Source organism: Carettochelys insculpta, chromosome 12 (genome assembly GCF_033958435.1).
Source record: "Carettochelys insculpta isolate YL-2023 chromosome 12, ASM3395843v1, whole genome shotgun sequence".
Lineage (NCBI taxonomy): Eukaryota > Metazoa > Chordata > Testudines > Carettochelyidae > Carettochelys > Carettochelys insculpta.
The window spans coordinates 26,008,418-26,027,963 of record NC_134148.1 but is presented as its reverse complement, the minus strand read 5'-3'; the positions used below and the strand labels follow the sequence as shown (position 1 = coordinate 26,027,963).

The window sequence follows — 19,546 nt, the reverse complement described above, 5'->3', positions numbered from 1 at the left end:
CAGCCAGCCCCCTAGCGAGCCGCCGCGCCGCTCGGCTACCCGGCCCCGGAGCGGGGGGCGGCGCACGCGCACTGTGCGCCCGGCGAGTCAGCAGCGGCAGCAGCAAAGCCTGGTTGTCTTGAAAGCCCGAGCGAGCGATGCAGCTCCCAGGAGCCACGGGGTGAGCGGCCCCTCCCTGGGCGGTCGCACGCTGCTGTTGGCAAGCCCGCAGCCGCCTCTGGCTTGCGCCGGCTCTGCCCCCACGCCAGAGCGGGGGAGGGGAGCGCAGGCTGGCGGGGCGAGGCGAGGCGAGGCGGGATCACTGTGCTGGGAGCTCCGAGCCTGACCCGAGCCAACACCCGACCCGCCAGCGGGCAGCGGTGCTGTTAGCCCTGCAGCGGGCCCGAGCCCTTCCGCGGAGCGCGGCAATAAAGCGCCCAGGCTCCCAGGCAGCAGCCCCTTCCCCGTGCTAGGGCGGCGGTTCGCTGCCGTCTGCTCTGCGCAGGGGGGGGCGAGGGGCGGTCGGGGTCTAGGAGCTCTTCGCTGCTGGTGTTGGGCTGCACAGCGGGCAGGCCGGGGCCGCCTGGAATAGGCTCTTGTGGGGCTCCCGGTACCTGCGGGGCATCCTGGAGGCGGTCTGCCCCCCTGAGGGTCAGCTGGCCTGGGCTTGCCTGGGAACGGGGTTACCTGTAATTTCTCCCTCCCACACACCCACACACAGGTGCACGGGAAACTGGATGTGCAGCTGTCGAGCAAGTCTGTGATCTCCTCGGGCTTGGAGACCAGGTCCGGAATGAAGGGCGGAACGAAGCATTTCGGCCTGCCAGGCTGAGCTGCGGGAGAAGAATTTGCTGCAGCTAAGCAGCAGCATTCCGCTCCTGTTTGCAGCTGCTATGGCCCAATCCAGGGTCTGGAAGAGCATCCGATCCGCCCTGAGGAAGAGCGACGATCCCTTGTTCCTGAACGACTCCAGTGCCTTTGATTTTTCGGATGAAGTGGGGGACGAGGACTTCCCCCGCTTTAACAAGCTGCGGGTTGTGGTTTCGGATGACACTTCGGAGGCAGCTCCGGACACACCTGCCAATGGGGCTCCCCTAGGTCTGCAGGCAGACGACGACTCCTTGCTGGACCGGGATATTGCTTTGCGAAGCACACAGACTAGCTCCCCCAGGACGGACCCTTGCAGCAATTGCAGTAAACAGAAGGAGCTTTCAAAGCAGAGGAAGGTAAAAAAAAGGTTGACCCTGGCTGCCCTCCTCTATCTCTTCTTTATGATTGGAGAGCTCATAGGTGAGTTGGACTTGTTTTCTTATGCTCTCAAGGGTTCATGGGGAAAAAATGCCTCCATGCTTTTTAGGATACTGTTTTATTATAGAGTTTTCCTTTAATTATTTGCTCGCGGAGACAGCGTATTGGTTATTGAGCCCCTTCAGCAGCAAGTCCACAGAGTGCTCAGGGTAAGGGAAATCAGTATGCAGTTAGCATAAGGAAATAGTTTAAAGGAACACTGTCCACATTAACTCTTCCCTGGCTGATGCTTATAAGGATTTTTTCAATGAGGAGGAAATCGACGATTTGGAATTAACACTTAAATTGTCCATATGTTGCTAAGTGGGGAGAAACACGTATTTTCCCCCCTCAACTTGTTTCAATGATTGACATCTTTTAAGTGTAATTATAGCAGGTGCAACATTTTCTTGCATAGATGCAATTTTTTCAGGTTAATGTTTCCCTTTAATAGCAAAATACCAGTGTCAGTGTAAAATTTTAGGGCCTTCAAACCTTCTTATTTATGTAGTTACTCCCCAGATACATCATACAGAAACTGAGAGTTTGGCCAAGTCTACATTGACGTAAAATGGATTTTAGATGCACAAATCCAAGTATGAGAATTGCATAGCTGAAGCCACCTTATCCAAAATCGATTTTTTTTTTTTTGCCTCTGTCCATACAGCGGCAGGCCAAAGGGAGAGACTCTGCCGTTGACTTCTCTTACTCCTTGCTATTGCCAGGAATCCTGGGGTTGCTGATGGTGCCATGACAGTTCAATTTAGCACTTTCTTCGCTAGCTGCACTAAATCGAACCCTGGAAGCATGATTGCCAGTGGATTGATCTGCCCCTAAGTGTAGCTTTAGAGTCCGATAAAGATCACCATCGCTTACAGTTTCCTGTTTTGCTTCTCCCTAACGGTCTAATGAAATGTCTACACTAGACTAGTTATTTCTGTATCCTAAACTGTCATCATGAGTAACATGGAAGTGTCTATTGTATATTGTTTTAAAGCAACAAATGATTTTGAACTATTTTAATTATATGATTTACTGAAAATTCCAAAATGTTAAAAGTTGGAAAAAAATGTCAATTTTGTTTTTTTTTTCTTTTCTTTTCTTTTTTTTTTTTTTTGCTACAAATTTGTTCCTATCACAGTTCAATTCAAATAGTAACAAACTAATTTTCCACCTTCAGTTTTTATTTGTCTCTGAGGAGCTCTTCTGATATCAGAGCATGTTATCTCCTGCACTTCTCATTCAAGAGAGTTGTAAAATTTTAACCCAAAAAGCATGATACAGAAGTCTGAAAATCTGTAAACACATGGCTTTATATTACAGTGTGGCAGCAGCCCCAGAATTGTTAAAGTTGATATCAGCTTTCTCTTTAAAGTGTGACTATTTTAAGTGTTCTAATGTTTACTGGGCAGCCAACAGACTTCTGCAGGCCCTGGGCAAGTTGGGGGAGGCCAGTTCCAGGTCCCTGACCCGGGTGGTGCGGGAGGAAGGTCTTCTGGAGGAAGAAGCTGGGCTGGAGGCCAGCTTCCCCCCAAGCCACCCTTCAGCACCCCCCAGTGCATGCCACTCAGAGCTCTGGTGGCAACTCAGGCTGCTGTAATTGCTTCTGCTGCAGTGGCAGCAGCTCAGTGCCCTGGGCTCTTTTAGATTCCCAGGCCTCAGGGCAGCTGCCTTCTTTCTCCTACCTTGCCCCTCCCCTCTGTTGGTGGGCCTGAATGCCTGTACAGTTACTCAAGTATTGGAGGGGTAGCCGTCTTAGTCTGGATCTGTAACAGCAACGAAGGGTCCTGTGGCACCTTACAGACTAACAGAAAAGTTTTGAGCATGAGCTTTCGTGAGCACAGACTCACTTCATCAGATGCAGTTACTCAGGCTCACTTACAGTGAAAAGACAGAGTACAAGAAAGAGATGAGTGCTCCCTGCACTTGCCATATGCCCAAACACTGAGCCTGTTCCCCTGACAGAACACCATGCTTGTGAAATTTGAGAGGCACTTCATACTTTTGTATGTCTCCTTCACACTTGCACACAGGAGACTCCTGAATCTCTATTTTCCCTCCCCATCTTTAAATCCCCAGGCTGCTGTGTCCCACTTCTACACATGGTGAGAACGCACAAATGCCATGCTACTGACACAGCCTATACACCTCCTTCCATTGATAACACACGTGGGTATCAGTCAGATCCACATCTTTGAATATCTCAGTCAGAACTCCATGACACTCCTCAAAGTAATCCTCAGATCTTGTTCTGTCACAAACACACCTCTACAAACCTGCTCCACCTGCAGCCTCCACCTTTCACTACAGCTACACTTGCAGCTCTGAAAGAATTTGGAAGGCACACAGATAATCTCCAGTGGATACTGCCAGCTCCAAGCAGAATTGAGGTCACGTAAGCACTTAACCTAATTCTTTAAGTATGGTTTTCAGGAGTCTGAGTTTTGCTGAACTGGAAGAGCATGAGCTTTCATTAGACATCTTTAACTCTGCATTCCTGAAGTTTTTCCCCCATTTATTCATGGCGAGCTAATTGCGATATAAGCACTGAAGAAACTCTAGGGTTGAAAGGTACATGACTGGATACAACACTATTAAAAACTACATCATCAGCAATATTTATGCATTGTTGAAAGGTGTAGTATTTACCTGCTAATCATATTTGCTTTTTATTTAAATATCGCAATGTACTACCATGCCTTTTGGAGTTGTTCATGTACTTGGTGCCACTTTAAGTCTTGAAGAACACAAACTCTTCCTGCCATCTGCTTTCCCCGACCTGTTCTTTTCCCACTTTGTTTTCAAAAAGAAGTAGAGAATGTCCTATGGAACGACTATGGCTCATGAACTGCATAAAGCTCTTTTACAGTTAAAAGTGTGGCTTGCAGAGCCCACCCCCATTATCTGCCTACTAGAGTGAGGGCAGGAGCTCAGGGCTTCTGTCCTGTGGCAGGACAGTGAGATTATGGGCTTCTGCCAGAGATGACTGGTGCCTGCTGTGAGTGGGAGGGCACAGTTTAAAGGTTCCTGTCCACACACAGCTTGAGTCATGCGCCTCTCCACCCTTTTAGCTCCATGGGGAGAGGCAATAGGAAAAGCAGCAGTTCTTCCTGCAACTCCCAGCTATTTTCCACAGCCTTTCTCTACTGCTGCAGCTTCCAGCTTGCTGGCACCACCAGCTGCCATGCAGGAAGTGGGCCCAGTGGTATCATGTGACTAAGTGAGGCCAGCAAACCCTGGAAAAAATCTGGGAGGCACCTGACCGGATGCATATGTCGCCTCTGGCTGTTGCCCAGTGGGATAGGAGTGAATTCTCTGGATCTAAGCTCTGCGAGGCATTCCTGCCTGGGCTCAGGGTTTCAGTGGCTATGGATCACACCCCAGCTCCCAGACTTGTAAGATTGTCTTTTGTGAATTGGATGATGGGTAAGTTTGGCCACTCTTATTGCAATGTCAATGCACCAGTGTATCAATCACTCATTAGACCAGAGCTGAACAAACGTTTTACATTGGTCCCCACTTTTCATCCCTGCAGTTAGCTGGGCTCCTCCAACCCATCTAATATAATCCAAACTGACAGAAATTTTGGTTGTGTTCATATGAATTAAAAATAACACAAACCCTTTCAGCATGGGTAAGAAAATAAGTATGTAGCATGTAAAAACTTTATGAATTGGTAGAGGTTGCACTTTCTTCATCCGGCACCCTCAGGACCTGACTGGTCCTGGATGAGGGAATTTGCCAGACGAAGGGTATTCTGCTGCCCACTCCTCTTTGCCCCCCACCCCGACCCCATCTTCAGGCCTGGGGCCCCTTAGCTCCTGATGGAATTTGGCCCCAGCTGGGACAACACCAACCCAGCTACCTCTGGCCAGCTGCGAGGCTGATCCCAGCCCCATGCTAGACATGGCCGTGGCCTCCTGGCCACGTGGGCGTCAGCTTCACCCCAACTGGGCTCCTGGCAAGGCCCCAGAGCTGCAGGTGCAGCCTGGGCCCTGCAGAGGCCAGCTCCAGCTCTGGTTGGGGTGCTGGATGCTGCCCCAGCCCTGCAGGAGTCGGTGTCGGCCCCAGCCTAGAGGCCAGCTTTGAACTGGCCAGACAGCCACCATAGTCCCCATGTCACAGATGCTTAGTGTGGCCTTGGCTGGGCTGTCAGTGCAGTCCGACTCCACAGGTGTCTGTGCAGCCCCAGCCAAGGTGACTTCCCTTACTAATCTCCCAACCTGGGTCTCTCACCCAGTAACATATGTGGTCCTTGTGGACAACAGATGTTGCCGGATGACAGAATTACAGTTCTGGGAGGTTCAACCTGTATATACATGTGAATATGCATACATAAAAGCAGAAACATATGTCAACATTTTTAATGAGATGGATGAGCATGAGACCCAGCAGCTGATCGTGCTACACCCCCCTTAATAAATTTCATGTTCCCACCCAGGGGCCAGCTCCTCACTTTGCTCACCCCTGCATTAGACTTTCAGATGTACCAAATCTGGTTTTTATGTGTGACCACACAACTTCTTGTAAATACTACCTTTGTAAGTGCTGTAATTTTAATATGCAGCTGTAAAGTCGTGAGCATGAATTATTTATAATTTAAATTCACTAGTAAAAGGGAAAGTTAGAATCTTTTGAGAATACAGGAACTGATGGGTCGGGGACAGGTAATAAATAGTATAGAGGACTTGTTGCCTCTTGTTCACCCCTTCAAATTCATTTCAGTATTGACAAAATTGGGTGGCTTTTCATCGGTCTCTGTGAAATGAGTTAGCGGTCTCGGGGGAGTTATTCAGATCACTAAGCTCACCTCTTTCCGATTCCTGGAGGTCGTCTCCCAGGGCAGACTTGCATTTTGCTGGTGAGTCAGAACCTAGAACAAGACGGGCAGTGACAGTGCATGAACTATGGATAAATGCAGGGCTTTGTTCCTGACAATCTGGCATCTTTATTATTTTTAAATAAAGATAGGAAATTGCGGTGCCATTTTTCTCCATGGCCAGCACTGCTATGGCTTTTGGGAGTACATCATCTGTATCCAGAGCTTTTAGCTAAAACTGAGGTCTGCAAATGTAGGGCATGCCTCACTAAAGGGGCAGGGAGGGACATGGTGGGTCTGGACCATCCCCTGCAGTGAGCGGAGCGAGGGTGCCATCCAGCCTTCCCCACTCACAGCTCTGCTCCATCCCCACCCCCCAGCCGTGTCCCCCAGCTCCTGGCCCCACTCCTGGCTCACTACCAGATGCAGTTTCTCTCTGGCCCTGACCCCACTCCCGTCAGTCTTAGTGCGAGGCTCGAGTGAAGGGAGCTGCAGCAGTCTCCACCTTAGAGCTGTGGCTCTGCTTCTGATCTTGGCCTCTGGCTGTGGCCCCGTTCCCAGCTTGAGACCCACCCCCAGATGTGGCTCTAACTTTGGCTCCTTTACCCTGTCTGAATTTCTTTCTTCCAAGCTGTGACCCTGCTCTGGGCAGTGCCTCCAGGCGTTGGGTGGGGGTAGGGGGGGAACAGACAAGGGTAGGAGGGGGGAAAGCCTCAAAAGTTTGAGGACCACTGAGCTAAAAACAACATGCTGAAAACAGAAAGTTTAAACTTCTCTTGATTTAGCTTTTTAAAAGTAAGCATAGAAAATAGCAATGGTGAGGCAACTTTATTTTAAACAGTGGAAATTGCAATTAATTCAACATTATACTTTTGACATTAGACAGGTTGAACCTCTCTCGTCCAGCACCCTCTGAACCTGATCGGTGCCTGATAAGAGAATTCGCTGGACAATGGGAGGTCAATATTGTCTACCAGCATTACCAACATTTCCACTGCTTACTGGGCTCTTAGAAGACACTTAGGGTTAAACTCTAGCTAAATAACAGAACAGAACACTGAGAGCCAGGACTGGTGCCTGTAAACAACCTTTAAGGGAAATATGGCCACGCCCATGATAAGTGATCATCCGGCTAAGTAAAATCATGCTAGATTACTGATGGTGCCAGATGAGAGAGATCTGGATTAGAGAGGTTGATCCTGCACCTTTTAAATACTGCCTTATTCTGCATCCCATCTCTGTGTATTTGATGTCATTGTTCAAATCTTAAAAAAAAAAAAAAAAGTACACTTTATCAAGCCTCACATGGAAAAACTAGGAGAAAATCCATTTGTCAGATACACAGGCACAAGGTAATTGACATTTGTTCTCTACTCCACGTAGTGTCATCAGAGGCCTTTTCCCAGGAGCCTGTGATAAGGGCATGCAGTGACCTTGCCCTTTAGCTTCTACTTCAGTGCATGGTTAGTTATTGATAAGACTGCCACAATCCATGATCTAATTCTGAATCAGGCTCTTAACTTTGAACAAATTACAGAGACATGGCTGAATGAAAACTTGTCCTGTCTTGATTCTCCTCTTTCTGATGGTTTTTGTGGTTCAGCACAATCAAAAAGTGAATTGCGCAGGATTTGATGTCAGGTGTCGAAAATACCTTAAGGATGGATCCATGTATTACGAGATTCCCCGGATAAAATTAATTTGGGAATTTTAGTCATGTACCAGTACCACTACTTAATGGAATTCCTGTCTGAGCTTGTTGAGCCTGCTATTGGAATCACTGACGTCCCAATCCTCAAAGGCATTTAAATATTCAGCTCCTATTGATTTAATCTGTGAGGTTCTGAGTCTGAGATTTCTCCATGGGGATGACTCTTATATAATTCACCATGCTGCTTGTGGGTGCGTCGGAGACTTCATGACCTCGGTGTGGTCTCTGACTTAGCTTGTGTTCACGTATTCAACACACAGCTGATTTAGGGGCAGAACTGAAAATAGGGTGTGTTTAAAATAAAACTTTAATTGTGATTGGATCACCAGTGTTTTTTTGACTGACTGATGTCAGCACTTATTTCTAAGCTCTGTTGAGGTGGTAGATGCCCAACTAAGACATATATATGGCTCCCATTATCATAGTAGCTGAAAACCTCCCATTGTTTTATTATTATCCTTACCACCCTTGTGGAAAATATTATCCCCATTTTACTAAATGACTTTCCTAAAGACACAGGAACTCTGGGGTAGAAAAGTGAATTGAACCTAGGTCTCTCAAGTTCCAGGGTAGCACCCTCAACAATGGGCCCAACTACTCTAACTAAACCTCCTCTACTGATTAGTTATGGTGGCCCACCCTCTGGACTTCAAGTTTCAAAACATTGAGGAAAATTAGCGCTTTGTCGTCTGGGAAGCTTTGCCTTTGATCCTACAGGATATTATAATACTCAGTTTTCTGTGACCTTTGACACACTTGGATTGCAATCAAGGCACAAGCCACCCAACTGCCCATAGTTAGGTTTCACTGTCTTTTTTTCAAGGGTTGATGTATCAGTACTTAGCCATTTGGCCAAAGAACATCAGTCCTTTTTGGATGTCAAATCAGGAAAAAACATAATTTAAAATCAGGGTCATCCTGTGAACCCCCATTAGGACCCCACTCTTACATTCAGAGCTCATCTTCAAGCAGTCTCTGTTCCATCCGATCTCCGAAGGTCTGATTGTCCTTTCTAACAGGACCGCTAAACTATCTCAGGCTATGGCTATGTCAGCTCTACAATTTATGTTGGCATAACATGTCCCTTGGAGGGGACTAAATTACTCCCATGAGTGATGTAAGTTACTAAGATCAGTGTTAAGAGTGGACAGTGCTATGTGGGTGGGAAGGCTTTTCCCACTAACAGAACTTCTGCCGCTCATTGGGGTTGGCATGGCGAAGTCAAAAGGAGCCTGTTTCAGGTTCACAGTATTTATGGTTTCTCAGTCCGATGAGCCATCTATTATTCTGCAAGTTGAGCATTCTGGATGAGTTGGCGACTTCTTTGTGAACAGTAATGCATCAGGAGCTGGGGGCGGGTGGGGTGGAAAATACATTGTCTTTAGTGATTGACTCTCATTTTGTTTTTGTTTCTGAGGTTTTGGATGCCTTTATGTATTTATGACCAGACACCCATGAGATTTAGAGAGCCCAGATGTCTCAATATTATTAGAACCATCCTGATTTTAGGGGCTTTGTTTTGTATATGCATCTATTCCTGCTTCTTGCCTCCAGGAAAGAAAGAAGTGTTCCAATTGTTCACACTTGCTATCTGATCAATGTATGTGAGCTAGATCTTTGTTCTTCTTGTCTCAGTGAAGAGAGTAATGAGACATTGGACCCTTTATTGATAAGGATTGTTGATACCTCTTTTGAAGCTGTGGATCATGTTGACACAAGCTGCTTTTATGCCTCTGCTTAAGGAAGCACATTTGGAAATTAAGAACCTTTACTCTCATAATTTCCTGAATTATAATTGTTTGCTGGTCCAGCCTTTATATTACATTGATACTAGTATTTAGAGTCCCTGATTATTTCCTTTTTTAAAGCTTTGTTTTCAGAAAATGCTTACACACCTGTAATTCATTAACCCCAAACCTAAGTGAGATACCATTATTTGAAGCATCCTAAAAGTAGGAGGCCCTAACTGAGCCCTCTTAAAATGCAGTTTGCTACTTGAGTTGTCCCGAAAAAAAACATATCTTGATGAAGTAGTTTTTTAAAAAAATTATCCCCCCCCCAAAAGGAAAGAAAACGGTAACATTTAAATTATACAGTTTTATGCATGTATGTTTGCAAATTTAAAACTGAGCCAAATTTTGTCAAATTTCCCAACTGAGCAGTATAAAACATGCTGAGCTTGTCATTTCTAAATGAAACCAGTTTAAAATTACGCAAGTACAAACATTTCATTCAGAACATGTGGGAATAAATGTAATTTATTTTTCTCAAAAAGCTGCTGAACTTATTTTGCTAAAATTAAGAAACCAAAACAAGAGAAACACATAAATAAAATCTTACACAAATTACCTTTGTGCTATACTGGCTCTTTGAAGATTTCAACTTTGAGGAATTTATCTGATAAAGTAATGAACAACTAAAACCCAGTGTGGAGGGAAGCCAAACTGGAAGTCTGATCTCAAATGTGTCTATATAGTGGTCAGTCCTGACAATAATTATGATGTACAGTACTTGTGTTTGTGTAGATAAGTATAGATTTTTGTTGACTGGTCCATCAGTCAACCCCTTTGTGAACTTACCTTTACTATACCTGGCCCATACTGGTCCACCTAGTAAGGATCCTCAGGCTTTCCTCTAATGCAAAATTTTAATATTACATAGAGACTAGATACTGAGAAATGATGGAAACAAAAGAGTTCTTATCTGCGATATTTCATTTGTAAAACCGGAGATTCAAACCTGCCATGGGGCATTATGTACGTAATGGAGGCTGCAGGTTTAAGAAGAGTGTTTGGTTGATTGTTCCCCATCGCAGAGCACTGGGGAGACTTAATCCGTTGCTGAATGGACACTGAATGTGTCACCTATTCTGAATGCATGTGCATAACTCAACTAGCTTTATGTTAAATGCACATACATGATTTTGGCTTTATTCTCCATTTGGGGAAAGGATGGTTTAAGGCAAGGAAGACAACATCTTTATTAAGTTAACCCCTTCCCAGCATTAAAGATACTTACACCTGCTTCACGGCAAATTGATCATTCTGACCTTTGGATCCAAGGAAGTTTTTTTCTGTACAGTATACAATTATGAGAAAGGGGTTAAATTACAAAGCAATGGAAAGAAATATTTCAGAATGGAAGGATTGGCAATGGCTGTTGAGACAGGGAACAATGAGGCTTAAGATTTAATGTAATAAAAAAAAAAGTAGGTTGAGTTTCTTTGCCAGTTAGTCACTGGCGCTCTGCTCGTGTTTCAAAATGTCAAAAAACTTAGCGGTCTTGGCTTAATAAATTAATCAGTTGCTTAAATACAAACACACAGAATAACAAAGAAAAAGACATTAAGCTGTTTTAGGTCTGATCCTCAAGAACCTTGTTCAAGCAAGTGGTCTCATTGACTTCATTCTGACCACTTGTGTGAGTAAAGGTTGGAGGAGAAGCCTTTCCTGCTTCCCTAATCCGTTTAAGTATTTATATGAGATTAATTGCCATGGTAGCTTTAAGAAATAACACTGCACAGTGATTGCAATGGCAAAAACCACCAACTCTATCAGCACACTTCATAAGTTGTGCTATTAATTCCACAGTGCACCATTTGGGATACACTTTGTTGTAAATTACACCCAAAGGATATTTTACGGAGTTGTTCACATCACATGCCCTAACTTTTCCATTTTCATTCCATTTTCAGGTGGGTACGTTGCTAATAGCCTAGCTATCATGACGGATGCACTTCATATGCTAACTGACCTCAGTGGTATTCTTTTGACTCTGCTTGCTTTGTGGCTCTCTACAAAATCTCCCACAAAAAAATTCACCTTTGGATTTCATCGCTTTGGTACGTAGCTGCTAGATTTTACTATTATAACAGTGTTGTAAATTGTAACAGTAAGGGAAGTCTGACTGCAGAGCCCTAGTGTTGAGCATGGAAAAACTGATCAGAAATGCAGTTACCTACATCTAGAAATAGTTCTGCATTTTAGGGAGCTGATTCTCATTTACATGAATGGCCCTGCTCTGTCTATAGCAAATGTCAGGAAACTGGCTATGCTGGCTTTTTGGCATCTGGGATTTTTCGTAGGCAGAGTGGCACGAAAGCAACAGTCTGGGGCCCGTGATTTGACCTAGCTTTTCCAGCCCGAGGTTGTTACATTGGTAGGCCTTCCTGCAGGAGGCTCCATTGCTGTAGTGATTTGTATGGACAAACTGTGCTTTCTTTGGCTGTCGGACTGTAATCTTTCAGGAGACCTAACATCACTGAACAGTTTGATAAACTACCCAAAGGGGAGGCATGTCAGCCTTAACTTTTTTCTTCTTGACTACTTTGCTGTGAATTCAGATGGGTGATATGAAGAAGGTTTTATTTCTGTTGGCACTATCTTTTAATAATTGTGCCTTAGAGGCCTATTTAGGAAACTCATGTCACAGTGATTATTTCATGTTAATTATGTAGGAAAAGTGCAGCTTTTTTTCTTAAAAATAATTTAGCATAGTGAGTCATTATCACCTGAGAAAGAATCTTCTACTCTAACGGCTTGTCTGCAAAGTGGTATGCTGAACATATATGGCTACAGAAATACCAGCATTGATGTGTAAAGCCTTCACTTAGGTCTTTACTGCACAGGATTTGATTTTCTCCTGTGGTAACTAACCCCAGTTAGCTGACTCATAAAATTGCAGCAAAGATGAAGAAATGTGGCTATTAACTTGGATGAGCAGCTCAAGTTACTGCCTGTAGGGGAGTCCGGGTTGCATCAGAGCTGCTCTCCCATGTTAAAAGCCATGTTATCATGTCTTTGCTACTGTTTTAATCTGGAATAGCTAACCCAGTTTATGAACACTCTCCCCGTCCTTCCAATAATCATGCAAGCTTGGTGGAGACACACCAAGTGATTTGTGTGGATGCTATTAACCTCAGTTTGAAACTCAGGGTAGTCTGAGACCTGAAAGGGCTAAAGGAAAGTCCAAAAGGACTTAACATCACGTTTCTTTTAAGCCCACCCTGGTTCCATGGAATTTATTTGCCAACCCAGTTTACTTCAGTGGGAGCAGAATTTGTGTGGAAATGGAATCTGGCAAATTCAGAGTTAAGTTTTTAGTGCTTGATTTAGCTCTTAGGAATGAAAGTTTATTTGGCTTTACATCAAGTAGGTTCTGATGAGTATGCAATTTTACCAGTTGTAATATAAATCCTTCTCCCAGGACATGGGTGTTGCCTAAGGAACTAACAAGAGTAGAACAGCATATTTCTGGTAGCAGCTAATGAGACAGCTCAGTAGATGTGCAGCACTCTACTGTCCATATCTTCATAGGCTGTCCTAGCAAGCAGGATTCCTGTGCACCCCTCAGTTATGAAAGATTAAGATCGAGGAAGTCTGTTAAACCAGATAGACCACTCTTCTGGCCCACCACAACCCCTACCATTATGTCAATGTTATCTGCATTACAGCAGCACCTGGAGGACCCCCTCGTGTTACGTGTAGTACATATACAGTAGGGTCTCAACATTTGCGAGAGTTCTGTGTTGAGAACCCTGGCAAATGTTGAATTTCACGAATATGGAAGACACTCTGCCTGGAGCCCAGCTGCCAGCGCTTCCTGCCCAGGGTCCCAGGGGAAGTGGCAGCTGCTGGTGCTCCCTGCCTGGGGTACTCGGGGAAGTGGCCGCTCGGGGCTGCTTGCAAATAATTGAATTTGCAAATTGTAAGTTCACGAGTGTTGAGACCCTACTGTACATTATGTGGTAACAGTCAATGTCCCAACGTATTTACAATCAGTAGGACAGATTTTGTTGCCCTTACTTGTGCTGAGTAGTACCTTATTTCATGAGTAGTCCTACCAACTTCAGAGAGGTTCCTTATGAAAATAAAGGTACCACTCACTGTGAGGAATGATCATCATAATCTAGTCTAAGTACACAAAACGCACAAAAAAAGAGAGTGAGGAAGGAAGTATTGCTCTGGTTTACAGAGGAGCAAGTGATGCACATAGGGATTAAATGACTTGTTCAATCTCTCACAGGAAGTCTGTGGCAGAGGTGGCTCTCAGTCCACTGCCTTATTCACAATACTGTACTCTTTCCTCTCTACTCCGTGCTACTGGGTAAAGAAGCATCACAAAGAACTCTGCTGTGTGTATGGCTTTCCTATACAGCCATTATTTCCCTGTGCCACAGTTCTGTTGTGCTAAGGACCTTCTAGGAACACAAAGGGGAGAGGAGACAATATTTGCTCTAGTGTGCGCTACATATTCTTGAGTTCTAATCTGACTGTGATATGATTTTTTTCTGTGCTCTTTGAGCAAATTATGTAACCTCTCCCTGTTTTAGGCATCTATAGAATATAAGAGTTTTTATCAACCTCAGGTCTTGGGAAGACTCATTATTTCATGATTACAAACAACTTTGAAGAGTAAAAATGCTTATTACGTTGTAACTGAATTAATTAAAATGTGTGATTTCAGGACATAGATAGTAAGCATTTTAACAGGTATTTTAATTTTTTTATGTGTTATGAAACATCAGGCTTTGCTATTTTTGCTTTGCTTTGATTTAAAATATGTTTCTACAATGAATTCCAATGTCTTTGTTACCTCACTGCTTACACAGTATAATGAAGTTTACAATTCAGATTCAGATTTTATAGCAGTAGATAGATTCATTAGCTTCATCACCTACCCTACAGCCCACTGCTATCAGTCAGTCACGAAGCAATACTATGTAATACTATACAGTAGCCAGGCTCAGTGGGGCTCTAAGGAGAAAGAGTCTGCCAGCATTTCCATCAGAAACGTTTCTTTCAAGAGTTTTTAATTTTGTTGGAGTTACTTTTACATGAATCATGACCTTTCAGGTTTGCCTTAGAGCACTTTTTGGGGAATGAGTACACACAGAAGTTTCTCAGTAAGTGCTTCAAGTTATTAAGCCTCGTTTTAAAAAAGAAAAAAAAAATCCCTTACCATTTTTCCAGAGATTTTTGTATGCATTTAGGACTCAAAAACTAACGTGTATAATCTGTCTATAGAAGTGAAGTGTCTTGAGACCAACCTAAGGCAAGAATGAAGGGTCATAAAAGTTCATGTAAAATAATTTTTAAAAACCATTTTGTTGAAAATATTTGGCGAACCTGGAAACTTTCACTAATATTGCTCTGGGCTCAGTAGAAGACCTTTATCTCAGTGGGCTTCTTTTACCCTAGCAACAAGTATTTCAGAGTTTAAGTAGAGGAAGGGTCTCGGGGATTTTTCCGTAGCTTTTTCATGAGAATTTAGCTGGCTGTGAATAAGACAGTTACTTGTTTTGTAACTGGTGTTCTTCGAGATGTGTTGCTCATGTCCATTCCAATTTGGGTGTGTGCCGAGCACATGCCCAGTTGCCAGAAGCTTTTTGCCCTAGCTGGTAGCCCTAGGGTTGATGCGGCACCGCCTGGAGTGGCACCCATATGGCCACCCATATATAGACCTCCTGCCCCATCCCCCGCTCAGTTCCTTCTTGCTGGTTACTCCAACAGAAGGGAAAGCGGGAGGGTTTTGGAATGGACATGAGCAACACATCTCAAAGAACACCAGTTACAGAACAGGTAACTGTCTTCTCTTCTTCGAGTGATTGCTCATGTACATTCCAATGTGGGTGAATCCAAGCCAATGCCTAGGAGGCGGGGTCGAAGCCCCGAAAGGAGTGCAGGGCAGCCCTGCCTACTGCAGCGTCTTCCCTTGCGTGCTGCGTAACTGCGTAATGCGCTGCAAATGTGTGAATGGAGAACCAAGTGGCCGCCCTGCAGATGTCCTGGATAGGGACCTTGGCCAAGAATGCTGCAGAGGACGCCTGTGCCTAGTGGAGTGAACCCTGATGGGCAGAGGGGGAACCCCCACCAGTTTGTAACACTCACTGATACAAGCCACTATCCAGGAGGAGATCTGCTGAGAGGAGACTGGTGCCCCTTCATCCTGTCTGCCACTGCAACAAACAATTGCTGCGACTTCCGGAGGGGCTTGGTCCTGTCCACGTAGAAGGTCAGTGCCCTCCGGACATCCAAGGTGTGTAGACTCTGCTCCCTAGGGGAGGCATGGGGCTTTGGTAAAACACTGGTAAATGATGTCTTGGTTAATGTGGAAAGGGGAGACCACCTTAGGCAGAAACGCCAGCTGGGGCCTCAGCCTGACCTTGTCTGTGTGCAACATCGTGTAAAGTGGGTCCACCTTGTAGGTAAGGAACGACACAGAACAGGAGGTGAGAGGTTCAAATGGGGGAGCCATCAGCTTAGACAAAACCAAATTAAGGTCCCATGTTGGCAGAGGGCCCCAAGCCTGTGGTTTGACTCTCTTTCCATTCCCTTCATGAACCTTTTTACCACCGGGTCTGAGAAGACCGAGGACCTCCCGTGCTGTGGGTGAAACGCCGAAATGGGTGCCAAGTGCACTTTTAGGGAGGATAGTGACAGGTCCGTCTGGCTTAGGGCCAGCAAGTAGTCTAGGATACATGGTATTGGGGCCTCTCCTGGGGACATCCCCTTTTGGGTGGCCCAAATGGTAAACCCTTTTCCATTTGGCTGCATATGCTACCCTTGTAGATGGTTTCCTGCTGTTGAGCAATACTTCCCTGACAGGTTCGGAGCAGGCCAGCTCAACTGGTCTCAGCCATGGAGCCTCCATGCTGTGAGATGCAGCACCTGGAGATCGGGATGCCGCAGTCTCGCCGCCTCCTGTGTCAGCAGATCCAGGCGCAGCGGAAGCACCTCTGGGGTGTGAGTGGACATCTCCAAGAGGGTCAAGTACCAGTGTTTTGTCAAGCCCAGGCTGGGGCCACCAGGATAACTGATGCTCTGTCCTACAGAATTTTCTACAGCGTTTGGTGGATGAGCGGTATTGGTGGGAAGGCGTACAGCAATGGACCCGACCAATGAACGCTGAAGACGTCTGCCCAAGAGCCTGGACTTTGGTTCTGGTAAGAGCAGAACATCCTGCACTTCGCATTGAGATGAGTGGCAAAGAGATCTACTTGGGAACGTCCCCACCTCTGGAAAATTGAATTTAGTATTTCGGTGTGTAATGACCACTCATGGTCCATGAAGGACCTGCTGAGGCGGTCCGCAAGGGAGTTGTGAGCCCCAGGCAGGTAGAACGCCCTCAGGAGAATCTGGTGCTGGATGCAGAAGTCCCAAAGCGTGTGGGCCTCTAGACACAGGTGTGACGAACATGCACCCCCTTGTTTGTTTATATGGTACATTGCCATAGTATTGTCTGTGCTGACTGTGACACACTGCCCTTTCAGTTCATTCTGAAACACTTGGCTTGCCAGCTGAACTGCTCTGAGCTCCCACCTGTTTATGTGGAGCTGAGCGTCGGTCTTGCTCCACAGGGCCTGCGTCTGGTGGTCCCCCAAGTGTGCCCCGCAGCCCAGGTCCGAGGCGTCTGTGACCAGGGAGAGGGAGGGTTGCGGGAGATTGAAGGGGACTCCCATGCAGACCCACCCGGCTTCTAGCCACCAGTGTAGTGCCACCAACACTTCTGGGGGGGACTGTGACTAACTTGTCTATGTTGTCCCTGACAGGTCTGTATACTGAGGCGAGCCACAGCTGAACGGGGCGCATTCGTAACCTGGCATGCTGGACTATGAACGTGCATGCCACCATGCGGCCCAACAGTCTGAGGCATCCCCTGGCCATTGTGGTTGGGAACCTTATTAGGCCTTGGATGCAAGATGCCATAGCTTGGACCCTGCTCTATGACAGAAAGGCCCCGGCTTGCTCTGCATCTGGGTGTATGCCCATAAACTCCATGACTTGAGTCGGAGCTAGCACAGACTTCACCTCGTTTACTAGGAGGCCTAACGCGTCCAACATTTTCCTTATCAGCTGTACATATCTTGACACCTATCTCTGTGACCAACCTCTGATCAGCCAGTTGTCTAAGTAGGGAAACAGATGCACTCCCTGCCTGTGTAAGAAGGCTGCCACTACTGATATACATTTGGTAAAGACTCTCGGGGCTGAGGAGAGTCTGAACAGAAGGACTGTGAACTGGTTATGGTCCTTCCCTAGCACAAAACAGAGGAACCTCCTGTGAGATGGATAGAGTGCTATGTGGAAATACGCGTCTTGTAAGTCGAGAGCGGCAAACCAGTTCCCTCATTGCAGCAATGGGATAATTATGCCCAGGGATATCATACGAAACTTTATCTTTTTTACAAATTTGTTCAGGTTTTGCAGGTCCAAGATTGGCCGTAGCCCCCATTTCACTTTCGGAATTAGGAAACAGCAGGAATAAAATCCCTGTCCCCGGAATTCCTGGGGAACTTCCTCTATAGCCCCCTTTTGGAGGAAGGTTCCTATCTCCTGTCTGAGAACTATCTCATGAGAGGGGTCCCTGAAGAGGGATGGGGAAGGGGGTTGTGAAGGGGGGTAAGAAGAAAATTGGATGGCATATCCCTGTTCTACCATGCGGAGGACCCACTGGTCTGAAGTTATGTTGCACCATGCATGGTAGAATGGGGATAGGCGGGATGAAAATAAGCACTGAGCTGGAACTGTGGGGGTGGCCGGTGTGTCGCTCCCTATCGCCCCATCAAAATTGGTGTTTAGACCACGGTGGGGGTTTAAGGTGGCCCTAGTCCTGTGTCTGTCAACCCTGACGCCTCCTAGTATGACGGCCCCTTCTCCTGTTCCCATCCCTTTGTTGTTATGGGAACTGTCTGAATTGGGGCCTTGGGATAAAATGCCTTCTCTGGGTCACTGGTGTGTATAAACCCAGTGCGCGTAGAGTGGTCCCTGAGTCCTTCATGCTATGAAGTCTCTTTTCAGTTTTTTCTGAGAATAGGGAGGGGCCCTCAAAAGGGAGGTCCTGAATGGATTGCTGCACCTCCTGTGAGAGTCCTGGGACTTGAAGCCATGCCCCACTTCTCATGGCTATACCTGAGGCCATGACCCTGGTGGCCGCATCAGCCACATCTAGGGCGGCCTGCAGTGCCGCTCTAGATATGAGTGTCTGCTCCGCTACCAGAGCCATAAATTCCGACTTGGCGTCTGGTGGGAGCAGTTCAGCAAAACGGTCCATGGAGCTGGCCGTATTGCATGCGTACCTGCTAACCATGGCCTGCTGGTTAGCGATTCTCAACTGTAAGCCACCTGTAGAGTAAACTTTTCTACTGTACAGGTCTAGTTTTTTGGTGTCTTTGTTTTTAGGGGAGGGTGCCTGAACCCCCTGCCTCTCCCTATTGTTCACAGTATCCATGACAAGGGAGTCAGGGGGAGGATGGGTGAACAGATATTCATTTCCCTGGGCTGGGACAAAATACCGGCATTCATTTTTCCTAGCCATGGGCAAGGCTGAGGCCGGGGTTTGCCACACTGTCTTAGCTGTGTTGGCAATTGTCCTTGGGCAGTGCCACCCTGGATGGTCCAGATGTTGAGAGGATGTTTGTAACAGGGTCTGTTTCGTCCTTGACATCTTCTTCCTGCACCCCCACACTCTGGGCCACCCTTCTCAACCATTGCTGGTACGCCCCTCCATCGTCCAGTACCGGGGATGCAGAGGATCCAGCTAATGCCTCATATGGGGACGACGAAGATGAGGGCATCACGCCCTCCAAGCCCACTGGCGCGGAGAGTTCTGGCACTTCCATTTGAGTCCCCGGCACCATAGTCTGTGGTGCCGTGCTCGGTGCCTGGGGTGAAGGGCCCCCAGTGGTCTCTGGTACAATGCCATGAGAATGGGGCCACTCTGCACCTGGGACGGCACTGGTTCTGTTGGCG

At 46.3% G+C, this 19,546-nt stretch overlaps 1 protein-coding gene across 2 annotated transcripts in view; it reads left to right on the top strand.

The window, feature by feature from the left end:
- Window positions 1–93: 93 nt before the first annotated feature.
- SLC30A4 (solute carrier family 30 member 4) overlaps window positions 94–19,546 on the top strand; it is a 34,983-nt gene continuing 15,530 nt past the window's right edge. Inside the window, exons 1-5 of one of the 2 annotated variants that reach the window (XR_012647198.1) lie at window positions 94–160; window positions 701–1,269; window positions 11,491–11,637; window positions 16,630–16,740; window positions 17,347–18,034. Coding sequence is in view for 1 of the 2 variants with exons in the window: in XM_075007056.1 (XP_074863157.1) it covers window positions 873–1,269; window positions 11,491–11,637 (544 nt within the window). In the remaining variant the exon portion in view is untranslated. Of the gene's footprint in view, window positions 161–700; window positions 1,270–11,490; window positions 11,638–16,629; window positions 16,741–17,346; window positions 18,035–19,546 lie in introns of those variants that run through there. The other variant, XM_075007056.1, reaches the window with a different exon arrangement.